This window comes from Megalops cyprinoides, chromosome 15, assembly GCF_013368585.1.
Source record: "Megalops cyprinoides isolate fMegCyp1 chromosome 15, fMegCyp1.pri, whole genome shotgun sequence".
In the NCBI taxonomy this organism is placed as follows: domain Eukaryota; kingdom Metazoa; phylum Chordata; class Actinopteri; order Elopiformes; family Megalopidae; genus Megalops; species Megalops cyprinoides.
In genome coordinates, this window is record NC_050597.1 from 25,738,637 (window position 1) to 25,755,862 (window position 17,226).

The 17,226-nt window shown below is 47.3% G+C and overlaps 1 protein-coding gene across 3 annotated transcripts; it reads right to left on the reverse strand.

Annotated features, from left to right (window-relative positions):
- Nucleotides 1-1,277: 1,277 nt before the first annotated feature.
- Nucleotides 1,278-17,209, reverse strand: nvl (nuclear VCP like). 3 transcript variants are annotated; one of them, XM_036546510.1, is made up of 24 exons: nt 16,997-17,209; nt 16,609-16,723; nt 16,219-16,289; nt 15,982-16,034; nt 15,285-15,375; nt 15,140-15,203; nt 14,402-14,638; nt 13,616-13,751; nt 13,282-13,358; nt 12,583-12,717; nt 12,346-12,447; nt 11,889-12,006; nt 10,781-10,925; nt 9,862-10,231; nt 8,500-8,718; nt 7,862-7,966; nt 7,128-7,190; nt 6,271-6,390; nt 5,703-5,802; nt 5,254-5,360; nt 4,755-4,831; nt 4,055-4,137; nt 3,043-3,179; nt 1,278-1,433 (listed from the first exon to the last, which is right to left on the reverse strand). In XM_036546510.1, the coding sequence occupies exons 2-24, from the start codon at nt 16,672-16,674 to the stop codon at nt 1,389-1,391; spliced, it is 2,721 nt and encodes a 906-aa protein (XP_036402403.1). In that variant the 5' UTR covers nt 16,675-16,723; nt 16,997-17,209; the 3' UTR covers nt 1,278-1,388. The 3 variants fall into 3 exon arrangements, with proteins under 3 accessions (XP_036402403.1, XP_036402404.1, XP_036402402.1); XM_036546511.1 differs by having other exon boundaries at nt 3,043-3,140; nt 16,913-17,209; XM_036546509.1 differs by having other exon boundaries at nt 16,913-17,209.
- Nucleotides 17,210-17,226: the final 17 nt, after the last annotated feature.

Consider the following 17,226-nt stretch of genomic DNA (forward strand, 5'->3'; position numbering starts at 1 on the left):
GATGGTGCAAAGCAACAATAAGCATGGAAACCAGTCAAATATAAAAATCTAGCACTGCCGATGGCAGTTTCTGCGACATTTATAGAACTGTGATTAGTGTCAGTCCATGATGCCATCGTCTTTTTATTGGTCATAAGCTATTTTTAGTGACTGCACAATCTTGGGGTCCCACAATAAACCAAATGAAACCCAGACAAGACCAAAAGTAACCCTACTGCATCCTTGCAGTAATGGTTGTGTATCCCTTTCAGCTTGATCCTGATAAAAGCACCCTATGCAAGCACATGCACTTCTTGATTGTGAAGACTGATCGTTACCTGTGTCCTTACCATTAGCAACAGTCACATACTGCAAACAATGTGCTTTTTATTGTTTTTGGGGCTCACTCTCCGGAGGCTGTGGGTCGCCCCCCTTTATCAGTATTAGTCGAGCTTGAGGAACTCCTTCAGTTCATTGAGTATACCTCATTGAGGCCCTTTGTCTGCTTTTGTTTGTTTTTTGGTTGTTCTGATGCCTGTCCCAGCAGTCTGTGCAAGTTCAAAATTTCCACACCCCCCCCCCCCCTTCCTCGTAGTGTAATGCTTTGCAATATTAATTTCAATTTTAATAAACTGCAATTATTTGACGTTTGTCTGGCCTTTTCCTTTCCTGCCACGGCAGCATGTTAGCAGGAGGAATGCCTCTAGCTCAGGAGACTGAAGCACATGACCTGTTTAGTCCCACATCTATTTTACCCTTGATTATAGGGAGAGAAACCGCCATTCACTGCTTAAATTTCACCCCCATCCCCCACATCATGCAACTGGCAGTTTTCAGCCATTAGCGCCCTGCTTTTAAGATCATGCCATCTAATCTACCGCCTCCTCCCAGAGGAGGAGGTTGTGTTCCACAGTTCGCTGCAGTGGCGGGTTTAATTTGAATCTTGTCGACTTGCTCTGGTGCGTTGAGACCAGGGTGCGTTCAGAGACAGGCTGCACTGGCTCTGGGCCCGCCGGTGTTCCCAAGCCATATTCTAATCAGTCTCACACTTGTAGGTGCAGACTCAGCAGAGATAAGGAACAGCAACAGACCTGCCAGTCAGTTTGAGCAAATTTTGCATTTCAGCGTTAACTCCTCATTACTGGCTGGGTCTTGATCGCTTCATCATCATGGACAATTAGTAGCTAGTTCCCCCCCTCCCGTGACATGTCTTCAAATCTTTGTGAATAATGCAAAAACCCTTTGGTTATGGAAATCCACACCATTATTTTTAATAAAAAAAAAACACAAGAGGGGGGTGGGGCACAGGCTAGTTCACTGAGAATGGGGGGGGGTCATGACTGCCTACATACATGCATACTGGACTGGAGAGAACCGTCCCTGTCAAAACCTTCCCACATCCATGCACCTCATCTGGTCAGGGACTCCTTCAGCAGCTCGTACATGTGCTGGTCCTGCAGGGAAAGAGAGGCAGGCTATGAGCAGTCATTTCCCATTTCCTCCTTGGTGTTATTCCTTCACCAACACCCTTATCTGGGGCAGCTTAACACTTGTTACGTTTTTCTTTCACATATTATGCAAGTGGAAATGTACTGGAATAATTCAGTTTAAGAGCCTTGTTAAAGGAGACAGCGACAGTGTCCCTACTGGGAAGCCTATGGGTTACAAGTCCAACTCCCCATCCACTTCACGCACAAAGCTCCTGGGTGTCAGAGTGAAAATGACTTCACAAATTGACTCCGCAAGGGCAGATGCATGAAGACAATTTTACATTCTGTAGGAATGGATGTTAGGAGTTAGGTAAACAATGCCATTATTGGTTGAGCAGACTGTTCAGTGGAACATTTACATCCTGTTGTAAAGTTACACTACATGGTACATCACAAAACTACATCAGCCTTTCCCTGTTAACAGTATGGGGCCCAAACAGCCAAACAGTAGCTCTTTCTATACATTATAAAAAAGTTAAAAAAAAAAAAAAAAAGTTAATACCCACTGAAAAAGAAGGGGTGGCAAAAAATTTCATGAATGGCATTGTTTTTTTCCCCCTTTCTTTGATTGCAACATGTGGGTTTGGTCCAGATTCAAAACTGTAACAAGAGAGGGTACAGTTTGTCTTTTGTTATCTGCCAAATCACCTGCTTTGCATAACAGGGCAAATGGCCAAATTTTCTGTTGTTTGCAAATGAGGGCCAGGATGTCAGTGGTCTACGCCAGCTCTTTGGGCATTCTGCTGTAACTTCAGATGCACTAGATTCCTCCACAGGGTTGAATGACTGTACTCTGCAGCCCTGTGGGAACTCTGTGAGAGCAGCGTCCTGTAGCGCCGCAGTGTCCTGTAGCGCCACAGTATCAGACTGGATAGACTGGTTTGTCCAGTGTCGAGATGCTCTCAGCATTCATAACAGCACAAGGGGAAGCCCATTATAGAGCCAGAGTAGCTCCCAAAAGTAACTGAAAGTGACTGAAAACTGTCTAACAAACAGGCTGGTCCTTCAATAAACTTCCATCCTGCGCCCTTTCCCCTCTCCTCTCGTCACCTGGCTCCCCGACCCCTCCCTCAGTATCTCCACACATGGTGTACAAGCCCCTCGGTGAAGGGCTGTGTCCTTAAAGCAATCCGTCATCACCAAGAGAGCTTGCCATCATGTCACTGTGACCCATGCTTAACAGACCACTTCCTGTGTCCTTTGGTCCCGGAGCAGAAGTTGACACGCTGTTGTACCTTCATGAAAAGCACAGTGAATGCCCTGTCACAGCTGACACACCGTATACATTCACAAGTGGCTCCGGGGGCGACCGCGCTGCAGAGGTGAGAGGCGCGAACAATAGGCCCCCGTCAGGGAGGCGCGCAGGCAGAACAAAGGGCCGGGCACATTTACAGGGCACGGGAAACGGAGGCCCAGAGAAGCAAACAGGAGACTATTTCAAAGCAAACAGGGCGAAGTGGTCCTGTGCGCTAACGAGGCCGCAGGCAGGGCGCGCTGAGCACTAACTGTGGAATGCCCCTTCAGGGTCATGTGACCCCACCCAGCCGTCCTCGCCCGCTCGCCGGCCGCTCACCTTCTTGGACACGGACGGCCGCACTTTCTTGAAGGCGTCTTCAAAGTTCTGCCTGCTCACCCTCAGGTCCATCACGGGGCCAGCCGGGACGTTGCGATCTGTGTACAGTAAAGGCGACCTTGTTACAGCATGGCATGCTGTAAGCCCATAAAAACAACATGTTTTTACTGGCTGCTCTTAGGCAATAAGAGTAATTCAATATAAACAGAAAATTCAACTTGAAACAGCCACTCATGTTAATGTAACTTCGTTTATGAGCTAATTAAAACCCTGGATGCTGCTGCATCCCCCCACAAAACAGAAATGAGACATTTAGATTTAAGAGCTGTACTTAAGCCAATTAAAAGGACATGAATAGCGTACTTGAGAAGCTATTAGTCACCACATTACTACATGCAGCAAAGTACTGAAATACTGTATCTAAGATGAACAGAAATGTTTGAATTGTTTGAAAGAGATTGATGTTAACATTATCATCAAAACTGAGGTAAATAATTATGCTTTAGAGCTAGCGACAAATGCCCACACACCAAAGGGGGAAGTCACTTTTTTATGACAGAAAAAATTTTTTAAAAAAGTGGCAGCCCTTCTTCCTTTCTCGAAACAATGTTTCATTTTGTGAAACCATTCAGCCCATAAAAATGAGTAACCACATGATCAACTACATATCAAAAATGGGAAAGAGGAGAATGTGAACATAAAATCAATCACTGTAAATAAAAAGGGCTGCCAAAGTAATCCAGTGACCTTCCAGGTCACTATTATTTAAAATAATAGTTATTGTGTACATGTTTGAAAGACAGACAGTTAAACTTATTGTAACCTACACCTTGCATATTGTAAGGTGCTGACATATAATATGTTGCTCCAACTCAGCTGCAGGCAACCCTGTTTCTGGAAGGATGCAATCTGTCCAGGTTTTTTGGTATCTCATTAATATGCCTTATTGTCAGTGACAGCTTTTAGTCTCAACATTTAAACACCTGTTTACGCGAAGGACACGGGTTCTTACCTGTGGAGAGGGTTTGAGAGCAGAGGTGGCTTCTCAGTGCATTGATGGAGGCCTCTCTCACCAGCGCAGACAAATCTGCCCCCCTGTGAAGGCCCAGGGACACAAACACCCTTTAGTACTGCAGCGCACACACACACACACACACACAGCGTTTATGCCATATAAAAACACCGTCCATCCACACGCTGAGTCAGGGAGCAGCATCCCTGATTCAGCCCATCTGACACGATACCACTACACGAGCTCAGCCCTGGCAGTCTGCCTGATGTGTTTGGATAGTAATAAAAAGGAATAAAGCTAGAGCACAGACGAGCCTGCATACTGTATCCTGCACAGAGCCTCTGCGCCACTGCTGTTACCCCAGGGCCACTGCTGTTGCCCCTTTGGGAAAGGTACTTAATTTACACTGCCACAATAAATATCCATCTGTATGAATGGACAACATGTAAGAACTGTAACCTACGCAAGTCGGTCTGAATGAGAGAGTCTGCTAAGCAACTAAACACAATGTAATGTTCCCAGAGCAGGTGCAGTACTTGAGAACTGCATGAGATACCAGGAAAGGGCCCGGAGGCTCTGGTCTTTTGCCATTAATGCGTTTCCAGGATATTGCTCTTGAGAAATGGGTTCCTTTTTGTTAATGAGGCCGCCTGGCGCCGGTCGGAGCCCGTTTTCGGCTCCCTCGCCGGCTCAGACTCACGTGAAGCAGTCGCAGCGTTCGTCGTGGGCGATCTCCTCCAGGCTGACGTCCGCCTCCAGCTGCGGCTTGGTGCCTCCCTGAGCCGACGACAGCGACAGGGGAAACGCGTCAGTTAATCCCGCGTCACGGCTCATTACCTCACCTCCTCGCCTGGTCAATCGCCGAGCCGCCGAGTTCCCGTTAACACACTGACCAGTTCTCCGTAACGGCGGCCTTTGATGTGAGCCATCACACGGTGCACTGCTCATAATGGAATTATCCCTAGCAGATTCTAATGTAAAAGGTAACTTGTGCTAATTATATATTACACAAAGCTTCCTGTACGTTTCTTCCAGTGCTTTCCCCAAAGCTAGTGAGATAATTGATGACATTGACATGACCCTGGAAAACAAACGCATCCAGAGAACACCCCCCCCCTCCCCCCAAACCCAAAACCCCACCCTGTCTGATGCAGTACAGTGCCTTGGGATGGGACCTGTCCCTGAACAGCGAAGCTTACCTTCGTGATTGTGAGGAGGATGGCATGTCGGTCCGCCGGAGGGGGCAGCCCCACGTACAGGGTCTTGTCCAGACGACCCGGACGCAGCACAGCGGGGTCAATGATGTCTATAACAGCGACAGCCGCGGTCAAAAGAAGCCGTCGCCATTTACGGTTAACTCACACTAAGCAGCGACGTGAAGGGATTTGCATATTCTGACACAATGACCGACGGCCTCCCTTTGTTTCTAGGCTGTCTAGTCAGGACAGCACAAGTTAACTTGTGGCAGTGCTTGAATGGTGCTGTGCTCAGCTTGAATGGATACACTTCTGTTCTTTTGTGTTGCGAGTCGCTCTGGATAAGAGCGTCTGCTAAATGAATGTAATGTAATGTGCATGGCTTCACAGCCGATCTGCAGGGATACAGTGTGAAAGGAGGCACGCGGAGTGCACGTCTGCACTTCTCCCACCTGGTCTGTTGGTGGCAGCCATAATGAAGACCTGCCGGCGCGTCTCCAGGCCATCCATCTCCGTCAGCAGCTGGTTGACGACGCGCACGCTGGCCCCCGACTGAGCGCCAAACAAAGGCACTACAATTACACACCACTCCAGTTCCTGCTTAGTCACTCTAATGTAACCCGGAGCTCTTCAGCTGACATTTGCACTCGGGTTTGAATACCAGGGCAAATGTGAAACACAGGAGAATCAGCCCTCTAACAATGGGCTGGAAATGAATTCCAATAAATCCACTGAGGTTAAAAATGTAGCTGGGGAACAGAGCCTGAGTACCAAGTACAGGAAAAGTACTGATGAGTACTGAGTAAAATGCTGACTAAAGCCTTACGCAAGAAAGAAAAAGGTAAGCGCTACAGTGTTTACTGGTATGCGGATTATTTTTAACTGTGTGAATGTGTCCATACGATGAGAGGTGTCAGGAAACTTTCCAGAAATATCTGAGAGAAGAGCAGTGGTCGCTTTTGGCCGCTGAAGGCCGACAGGGCGGCTCTGAGAGGGAACAGAGAGAGGCGGGCAGGTTACCTCGTGTCCCGAGCGACGGGGGCACAGGGCGTCGATCTCGTCGAAAAATATGACGCAGGGGGCGGAGTTTCGTCCTCTCTGAAACACCTGGCGGACGGCCCTCTCGCTCTCGCCCACGTACTGAAAGAGCAAACCTTGGTGGTCACTGGATACCACAAAAAGCCAACCGTCCACCACAAAGCAATGTGAGCTGAGATTTTGCAAAACAACAGCGCCGGCGATGGCAAACTCTCCAAATGCCACAAGCAAAGTATGTAAAATACTCAACCCTGCCCTTTTCCTGTGAATGAAAGAGTTTATTCATCACCGCAATCAAATTTGTCCAACACTTGGAACACTGTGTGATTCAGCCCTATTTGTGCAGCATGACACCAACAGCTATGCATACGAACGCAGGCAGTAACATAAATGAAGCAGCCAACGATCCTGCTGAGTCATCTCTGTGCACAAGAGACGTGGCTACATGACAGTCTAGAGATTCACCGTGGAGTCCTGCCAGCGATCGGATTTCTGGATGTCGAGTAACCAAGACGTAAGTGGTACCCATCTTCACGATGCTCTATTACCTTGATAATGAGGCAGATCGCGGCTCGGGTTACCGCTGCCCACTGACGGACAGAGAGTGCCCTGTGCAACGCTCTCCCCGTGACTCACTGACTCATCGATTCCCGTTTGTAGGGCCACGCCTTTTCATACACAGAGGCCAGAGTTTCAAATTAAAAATGAGGGTGGTTCTCCGCTTTGCTGGAGGTGTGCAGTGCTGAGCTCCCGGCACAGGGCTTATTCAGAGAGGGATATCACTTAAGGAGCAAGGAAGCTAATCTGGGAAGGCGGTTAGTGGCACTGTTTCAACCCACCATGTTCAGCAGCTCTGGGCCCTTCACGGAGATGAAGTTCAGACCGGACTCATTAGCAACAGCCTGTTAAACACAGAAAAAGAAACAAACAAAAACAAGGGTAAATTCAAGAGTCAGTGCAATTACACACGTCACTGACTACAGTCTACAAGACCATAATAATATGTTTCTGCTGGACTAATATATGCTCAGGGAGGGTGTTTTTCCAGGTAGTGATCGTTTCAGATCTGTATGAGAAATGGTACACGTTTGCAATTCAGGCTAAACTTCAGCATGTTAGAGGTGTTACAGGTTCTTGGATGGCTGGTGTTTGTTTCAGCCAATTGCCCCGGCTTAACTGGTCTGATCAAATCATTACCTGTATATGTTTACACTGCAGTGCTGCGCAATCTGCACTGAGGTAAAACAGCTCATTAAAAAACGATGATGCGACACTGAAAATACTTTAGTATAAGCCTTCCAGTCATGAGTAATGAGGGAGGCAATCATTTCTCACAATGCACTGCAGTAAAAAAAAACAAAAACAGACCGTTAAAAATTAAGAACAGATAAATGGGACAAAAATCAATACATACACACAAACACAAATGCATACCAGCTGTACAGGAATAAAACAAATCTGCTTCAAATGTTATGTTATAAGGGATCACTACATCACTGTAGCTGAAGCCTCCCATTGGAGGGTAATAAGGGAGGTGAGCGCCGGGAAAAAAAATGAGGTGAGGAGACGGTACCTTCGCGAGCAGGGTCTTTCCACAGCCGGGAGGCCCCGCCAGCAGCACCCCTGCGGGGGCGCTGAGCCCCAGGGCCCTGAACTGCTCCGGACTGCGCACCGGGGCCTGCGAGCGGACACACAACAAACAGCCAGTGTCCTCATTCAACCCCGGGCCGCACAAAGCCGGCATTCAGCTGGCCTCCGGCGGCCCTGCCCATTAGGAGCTCAGAATGCCCGGTCATGCCTGGTCATGACTGTCACAAAGTGTTCATTTTCTAGAAGCTGAAGCACAGTTATCTAGTTAAGACTGCCGGGGGTATGAATGAAATGCAGATGATGAAATCCTCAGACTACGTAAAGCAAACTATTTATCTGGAAAAAAAAAAAAAAGAACATCCCTATGGGCCTGTTGCTGGGATACATTTATGTCCATTTTAAACAGTACCTGTGAATGGCTGTGATGCTGGCCAACCTCAAAAAGCACATAAATTCAGAGGACTCACGCTTCTTGCCAATTATTCATATTAATCTATCTGATCCAGCATTAACACATCTACAAAATTCACAACAATAAGTGCTTTGTCAAGCGAGCGTGAAAAGCCTGGAGGTTCCAGCGAGGGGGAAGTTCTTTTTACGCAGGGCAGAAGGGAGGCCTACCAGGATGGCCATCGTGAGCTCCTCGCGGATATCCCGCAGGGCTCCGATATCATCCCAGGTGACGTCGGGCACGGTGGCAAAGCCCTCCCTCTTGGCGGAGGGCTGCACGCAGGACAGGGCAGCCTGGAAGTCCGACATGAGGATGCAGAGGCCGGCCAGCTGCTCGTCCGTCAGGGCGCTGGCGTTCTTCAGCAGGGCCAGCAGCCGACACAGCTCACCCTGCGGGGGGAGAGAGAGAGAGAGGCACAGAGTCACCTTCCTCTGCTCCAATCTGGGGCATGACTACCCTGAGGAGACTCAAGTCTTTCCCTTTTTGGTCAAACTAACAGAGTCAAGTTTATTTTAGTGATATATAGGTTCTCGGCGATGAACTGGAAAATTACAGAGAAAAAAAAAAGCTTTCGATATTGCTTCTGGCTTAAAACATTAATCTTATGGTCTACAGCGTGAGAACTCAAGGAGTTCCTCTAAAATTTAAATATTCATTAGTTAAGGTAGGTATGAGAGGGGTGTCTGATTCTAGAGGCCAGGTTACCAAGGAAGGTGTGGAAAACCAGGAATGACTCCCATTCTAAAATGGAGTTCAGATGAGGACTGACAAGGAATTTAGCCTGAACAATGGTATGAGTTACAACATCTTCAGGCATGCAAAAAATTATAAACACTCCTCTATAGCATTATAAGAAGCAACAAACAGGGCCAAAATGAGTCAAACAAGGCAAAAAAAATCCTTGCAATCAAAGTAAAATAAAATGTTTCTGGACACCAAAAGACCCCCTTGGCTTCTCACTGGGTGAAAAATGCTTTGAAGAGGTATGAACTGCTGCTAACCACCATCATGGCTGGAGTGAATTGTTGACCGTGCCAACACTCACAATTCCATGGCTTAGTGAAAGTGAAACAAGTGAGTCAGCGACACTCAGTCATCGATCCAAAGTTCTATATTACATCATAAGGAGAGACTGATAAAGAAGCAGACGAGGACCATGCATTTCCTGGCTGGGATAAGGTACAAAGTACCTAAGGTACCTAAGGTACAATGATCGCAGGTCCAGTTACCTAAAAACTAAGCTGGTGTCACACTGTCCCATTTGTATACAACCCAAATGGGGTCTATCCCCTCAACTCAAGGGTCGGTCTTTTCTCAACAGTCCACTTTTGAGATATCAGGCTTCTTTAAAATCTCCCTTTCAACTCTTGTCTGAATTCTATGAATTTCCTGCCATTTTTATTCACTTTCATGTGGAACTGTAACATTAGTTAGGCATTTGCATCCATTTCAGCACAAAGAGCGCTGGCAGGGGAATCTGGGGCAGGAGTCCTTCACAGTGTGCCGTGATGTGACCTTAGGGTTTGACTGACCTCGGCAACACTCGCCTCTACGGGCGCGGTTACGACAGGGGGCTGGGCGCTCTCTCCATCCGGCAGGCTGACGTCTGTCATCTCCTGGGCGTCTGGGCTGGCTGTGAGGCCCGGTGCCCCTGTGGGATGCTGGGAGTCTGCCTGAGGCCCGGGGGCGTGGCTCTCAGGCCCTGCGGGGCCAGGCGCACGCTCCCCCGCCCGGGCGTCTCTCTCCTGCAGCTCCAGCAGCACGCGGTTGACGGCGCTCATGGCCGCCTCGCGACACAGCGCCATGAGGTCGGCGCCCACGTACCCCGGGGTGAGGCGGGCCAGCCGCTGGAAGTCAAAGTCCTCGGGGAGCTTCAGCTTTCGACACAGGGTCCTCAGAATCCTGCAGGGGGCGGGGCAAAGAAAACCGCTGCTCTGGGACCGGCTGGGGCCACACACGCTTATCTTTCACGTACTAACGATCTGCCAAGACTGAACGTTTCATCGCAGGTCCTCGTGTAACGGTTGGTAGGTTTCATTCATTTTTGACACCTTCAACATTTCATATATTCAAAGGTGTACCATTTTACTCCAAGCATAGCACTGTTTCTGGTAGTTTGTGTACAGCTCCAGCAAACTAAGAGTTTGGTTCAAAATAATGCAGTTACACAGTTACGGCCCACACAGCTGCATAGTCACACTGCGTTTCCGACATCTCCAATAGCATTACTCCAAAACAAAGATGCCAAGATGCCAAACATGTAGCGAATGGTACTTTTGGGTAATGCAATGAAGCTCTTTCCAGGGCGGCCAACGTGCCTTATAAACTAAACCTTAAACCTCTTATCCAGAGACCTTGAGCCCTGATCTCCCAGCCCCTACTCTGCACTGGTGGCACAGCACAGAATGGCATGGTACTGCCCGGAGCACAAGCCCCAGTCCCGATACGCACCTGAGCCGGGCTCCTTCGTCGGGGATGCCCAGACAGATCTCGCGGTCGAATCGGCCCGCCCTCCGGAGTGCCGGGTCCAGAGAGTCCGGCCGGTTGGTGGCACCGATGACCAGCACCTGCGCTGTGACGGCCATGGAGTTCAGATCTGGTCCGGGGGGGGGGGGGGGTGGGGGGTGAGGGGGTGTGAGTGGGAGAGGGAGAGAGAGAGAGAGAAGCAGTGTCAGACAGACAGGGGAGATGAGTGGAGGTCCTGAACGTGTCATGGAATCTGCAGACGCGTGCACTGCTCTCTCCTGCTCTACAAGTCCCATAATTATGCTCCCTGACCAGGTTATGAGGCTGACGATAAAACCGCGAGTGTGTAAACAAGACGGCAAAGTGCAGGCCGATAAAAACCCGGCTGCGTGCCAAATCAAACGCGGCCGCGTAAGCACTGTGCTGCATACGGACACCAGTACTCCGTACAGACTCCTTGACAATGCCAAAGTAAGCGGGAATTGCGAAGGGCCTGTCTCTTCAGCACAACATGAATCTCCACCCTACGACCCAAGAACAAGGCCCCGGGAGCAGTTACTACTTTGCAGAATAGTAACACAGAAATCGTTGCAGCTTCAGCAGATCAATGTGGGAGCTGCCGCGATGCTGCATGCAGAAATTAGGGGGGGGAAACTCAGCTGTACTCTCGGCTTCCGCCTTTGACAAGTAAACATCAGCTGCTGTGTTGCGGAAAGGAAAGCAGAAAAATATTTTTATAGTGAGCTGTGGAAGCAGCATCGGCTCGAGACATTCCCTTTTGTGTAGCTGTGTTTGTGTAAATTGTTACTAGCAGGACAGACGCACAATGACAACATGCATCTTGCTGTTGTGCGTGATGTCATTAGTCTGTGCCTACTATGGAGCATGCCGTTCTAGAAAGCCGGCCACACTCTTCGTTCCAGTTAAATATTACGCGATGATGGGTCGTGAGGCCAGAAATTTCACGGTACATTCCTGCTCGGTAGAACTGCACAATAGCAGAGATGCACATGACCAGAGACGGGTTCTGAATCTAATGGCGCAGCTGTCTGGTGGGAAAAGGGACATGCGGTCAGCTCTGTCATAGCCCTACCGTCCATGCAAGTGAGTAGCTGGGCCACTATCCTCCTCTCCATGTCCTTGGAGGCCACCTCCCTCTTTGGGGTGATGGCGTCGATTTCGTCGATGAACAGGATGCAGGGGGCGCTGGTCTGCCCGGTGAAGAAGACAGTGGAATATTACCTTTCCTCTTCCTCGATCAGACACCTGCTAATGCTAAGTGGCACAGTGGAGGGTGTGCTGTGCTTGCAGCAGATCCCCCACCACTACCACTGTGACGACAGAGCACTGAGCACCTAGCCCACACGTCACGACAGAGCACACAGTATGGCTGTCCCCTCACTCACCACAATGTGCCTGTCATGACATGGCATCTTCCATGTCATGACAAAGCAATCGCCACAATCTGTCTGTCGTGACAAAGCATTCCCCACTACGCATCTGTCACGACAGAGAGCTTGCCACAATTTGAGTGTCCCAGCAGCACTCACCACGGCCTGTTCAAAGAGCTCCCGCAGCTTCTGCTCCGACTCCCCTGACACCCCCGACACCAGCTCTGGGGCGGACACCTTCAACAGCGGCAGCTCCATCTCCTGTACATACGCACACACACATACACACACACACAGCAAATCACTCTCATGTTTAACGGCTCAATAAATCCAAATGCGAATGAGTCCACGGGACACACGCCCAGGTCTCCATTGCCACTCCAGGCCCGGACTCACCCCAGCCACAGCCTGGGCCAGCAGGGTCTTCCCACAGCCCGGGGGCCCGTGCAGGAGGAACCCCCGCGGCGGCACCACGCCCAGCTGCTGGTACACCTCCGGGTGCCGCATGTGTATCAGCAGCTTGCACACCTCCTGCAAAACGGGGGCAGCCAATCAGACAAACTGCAGCCTTTCGGTTTCGCTTCCCATCTATATATAAGACATGGGTCACCTTTTGCATTCAACAGCTAAGCTTCCCACATATCTTCTGCCGCCAAAAGCACGTGTGTAAGGCAGCGTGCAGATCACTACGCTTCTAATTCCATTGTTGCCTTTAAAAAAACGCCTCTCTCTCACCCCTGATTAGCAGCATTGTGCACTCGCTATGAAAGGCCCACTTGTATAATGCATGATCTGTTCAGCGCGCTGAATGCCCGGTCCTACTTCTGACAATCCAGCCAACCATAGCCAACTGGGTCTGAGTTCATTCAGTCCACAGCATGTTCAAGATCCCTCTATCAAGGCCTGTTTTGTTATTTGCAGGTGGAAAAACTCCTTTAGTTTAAAGACCAAATCTGCAATGTGAAATTGAGATAACCAGCAGAGGCTGTCGGGGAGAAACCTTGCATCTGTGCTGGTAATCGCTCCGGATCAGAGCATCTGCTAAATGAATGTAATGCAATATCTGCTATTGCAGATGCAGGGGGTATTTGTTACCTTCAACGTCTCCTCATTGCCCCCGACATCCTCAAACTTCACCGTAGAGTACTGGAGCTCTGGGGCTTTTGTCCTCGCTATCAAGAGGACAGATCAGAGGACAGTGAATAATGTGCCTTCCACAAAAACGAATTCCATTCCATTCCATGATGGTTGGGATATGTTGACTGGGAGCAAATCTTCATTAAAGTGGAAAACCAAAACTTTAAAATTGTGTGTTAGTATGTAAAATTGAACGTTTTTTGTCTCAGAACCAACAACACAAAAAGCATGTGGGAGGTATCAGTTTCTGCAGTCTGCAGTGAGATCACACACCACCATATGCAACATTTACCTTTCTTGTTCATTATACTGGACTCGATCTCCCCATCAGTTCCCTGGGATTCGCCCTCTTTCCTCCTTTTCCCCTTTTTCAGTTTGTTCTTCTTCTCCTTCTTCTCCGGCTCCAGCATGGACACGTCTGTTTGCTTCTGTGGAAATCAGAACAGGAAAGCACACTGAAGCAAATGGGGCCGTTCACTGCAAAAAGCCTTTCAGAGGTCATACATACTTTCGTGACTCCTACTTGATGTTACACCAAATCAAATTATATCAGCTTACTGGAATGTTTGTATTGCATTACAAATACAAAAATATTCCCCAACCGCATGGTAGTCCTATATTTGTACATCTCATTATTACAGACTGAATATACAGAGCTGTGTATAAAGAATGCCAGCTATGCCAACCAAGGAACTGTAATTCTAAGAGGACCACCTATAGGAATTTTCTGTTCTGGATGTCAGCATTCTGATCTTCAGAGAATGAACATCTCACTTACAAATATGATCACATAATCATCTTATTTTCATACATTATTGATCATTAACAAAGGTAATGTTCTCTTAACCTCCTATAATATACAGACAGAATCACTAAAGCCATGGAAGAGGAGATTATTCATGAGATCTGAATCTGGCTGAAGTACAAGCCAACCCACATACAGGGTGCTGGTCCAGGACCTTGACACAACTCTACAATTCTGAGTATGACTGTTGTTTCCATGTCTTCTTTCCTGCAGTGCAGGAAAACTGATTTTCCAACAGTTTTCAATTACAGAAAATGCAAACGAGAAGCCTACCGCTGGGCTGGCGGTATCCTCCTCACACAAGTCGATTAGGATGTTCTCCTCCACTACCCCCCGGCCCCTGTCGATAAACCAGCCTCCCTTGGACACCTTGGTCCCCAGCGGGGCTGTGCTAGGGGTGGAGGGTGTGACGGGACCGTCCCCCGGCTGCTCCCTGGTTGCGGGGGTGCCGCTTTCAGGGGTCCCCTTTCGGTACAGGGACATCAGGGAGTTATTCATATGGTTCGTGGGCTGCAGAGGCAAAGAAAGCACATTTGATGGGACACCAAAAGCATCATTACCAATATCCTCTAAGGTAAGAGTTGAGACAGCACTGCCAAGTGAAAGACTGAATTTTATATCTTAAGCCATCATGTGACTATATCATGTATCAACATCAAAAACTGTGGGTGCTAGCATCTGAGATATTCTGATTTTAACTGCATGGAAATTGTTTATTGGCTTGAATGTCTGTGGTGCCAACATTCATGGGCATTAGCAGCATCTCCAAATGACAACACTCAACCGACATTCACAAAAAGTCTAGGAATGCTCTTGAGATTGGAGAATGATAAAGGATCACTTTCAGTCAGACGCTTAAATGTAACAGAACCACCCAAAATTGTTATAATTTGCCACAATTGTAAATTATATAGATTTTCCCCACACATTTCCATTTCTCCTTCACCACTGACAGACCAACAAGGAGCCAACTAAGCAGGTATTGTAGAGGGCACCTTCTATTTAACGTACCGGGTGTTCAGGTATGTCCTCTTCACTGTCTGAGGAGTCATCATCTGTGATGCTAATGTCATCCCTGTCCAAGAAAAATGTTCACACTTTGAAATGGATCAACATCTACAGCAGTGAAACTAGTGAAAAAATATTCAGCACCTACCCATCTCCCTCCTGATTGTGCCGGGCTTTTTTGGCTAAATGTTTGCTCTCCAGGTCTGTGATTCCTGCATCACTGCATATCACTCCGTGAACTGCAAACAAATTGGAGGGCACAACTCATTTAACAAGTACAAGCACGACCTCTGCTGGACAGAGGACCAACCTGCACTCAGACAACCTGACAGAACTCATTTCGGTGATGATTTTTCAGCGGAAGAAATGAAATAACATTGGAAATACTAGGAAAAACAATATGACATATGCCCCATAGACAACTACATTTTCGCCAAAATGGCTTATTTATCACATGAATTAAACTCCTCCCAATTTTCTGTACATATGGTCATTGTACATATAAAAATCCGAAGTCCTTATACATTGTAAAGGATAAAATCCACGACTATGACGTCAATATGAAAGATAATTCCATCAACATTTGTCTCAACAAGCTCAGGCTGATCAGATTGAGCATTCCATCATGAATACAAACATTCACATTAAGAGCAGAAAATATGCTTGCATTCCCAAAATAAATAAAAGTCTGACATTAATAAATATAAAAATATAAATATACTATGGAGTGCAAGCTTTATTTTTGGTCTCAAAAAGAGCTTTGTGGACATCCCAGCTTTTGCAAGTAACATAAAAACACTCACAACACAATTCAATTTAAGGTTTATTACTTTGACCTGACAGACCTTTTTCCACCTGTATCCTAAAAGCTGTTCTGTTTCGTCGTCCATAGTCCATTCTGTAAAAACAACAGTTTTAGGTATTGTGCTTGAACAAGGTGTATGATGCAGTAATCGATCTTTACAACAAGTGAATCGTTAAAATTCCCTCAAATTAATGTTGAACCTACTTAATCTTGGCATTAAAGAGTAGCGTTAGAAGTAATAGTCAAACAGAAGACGAAATAACTGAGAATATCTCACCTGTAAAGTCTCTGGAGTTCTGCTGCCATCGCTGCAATGTCGACATACTGACTTGTTTGTGTGCTCAAGTACTAACAAAAAGGAACCATTGTTACATTGACATGAATCTCAGTAAAAAGAAAAATTGAAGTCAACAGGCTCGTCAGTCTAGACTTAAGAACAATGTTATCTATTAAGTATGATCTCCGCAGTAGTTGAGTATTCTGGTTAACTACTGGTTTCACTAAATCCAGCAAGACTGCTATAATGATATCGACTAGACATGTTAGCCATCACAGTAAGTTAGACATTCCCATACAAACTAGCTAGCTACAGTAACCAGCAAGCTGAATACAACTATCTAGATTAACTAACTAATACGAAGTAATAAGAGTTTGCTACGTTAGCTACCTGTTCAACTCGCTGTTTGAGTCGGTTGTCAACCCCGTAGCCGCCACCACTAGCTCTGTTCTTCATTTTCCCCTCTCCACGTCAGTGCAAAGTCGGGTAATTGTTACGCCTTCTTCTGCAATAAATTTGTGAAAACAATATTATCAATACAGGAAGGGAGTTAGCCATGTTAGGTAGGCTAAACCATGTATTGACATGGTTTAGGTAGCCAGTAAACTCCGTGTCGCACAACTCAGCTAGCTGGTGGCTACCTGTCACGGCACCGTGATTATGTTTTCAATAAGATCGCTATACCATGACTTACCACAACAGTGAACCCATGCAATAATACTTCTGGTTTTCAAAATGCCTGCTTAACTTCTTAATCATTTGATAATTTCTCAAGTACCTAGCTGCACATTTCCCGGTATCGTAGAGCAGCTCCACGTGAATCATGGGGCTTAGAGTAAAGCTGTCTTTCATTTAGCCTGATTGTAAAATAATAAAATTAAACTGAATGAATGTTTTTAAAAGTCTGATAAATGAGTTATACGCGATTCAGCGTGAGAATATATCATCCCTAACTTGTAGGATTTATTAAACGTAACTGCTACCTTAAACAACTTGCAGTAAACAACT

Coding starts and splice junctions, on each gene's coding strand:
- nvl (XM_036546510.1), bottom strand. CDS start 16,674: ATGAAGAACAGAGCTAGTGGTGGCGGCTACGGGGTTGACAACCGACTC. Junction 12,718..13,281: donor GCAATGAGGAGACGTTGAAG/GTAACAAATACC, acceptor CCCGTTTTGCAG/GAGGTGTGCAAGCTGCTGAT. Junction 5,361..5,702: donor GGCTGCCACCAACAGACCAG/GTGGGAGAAGTG, acceptor TCGCTGTTATAG/ACATCATTGACCCCGCTGTG.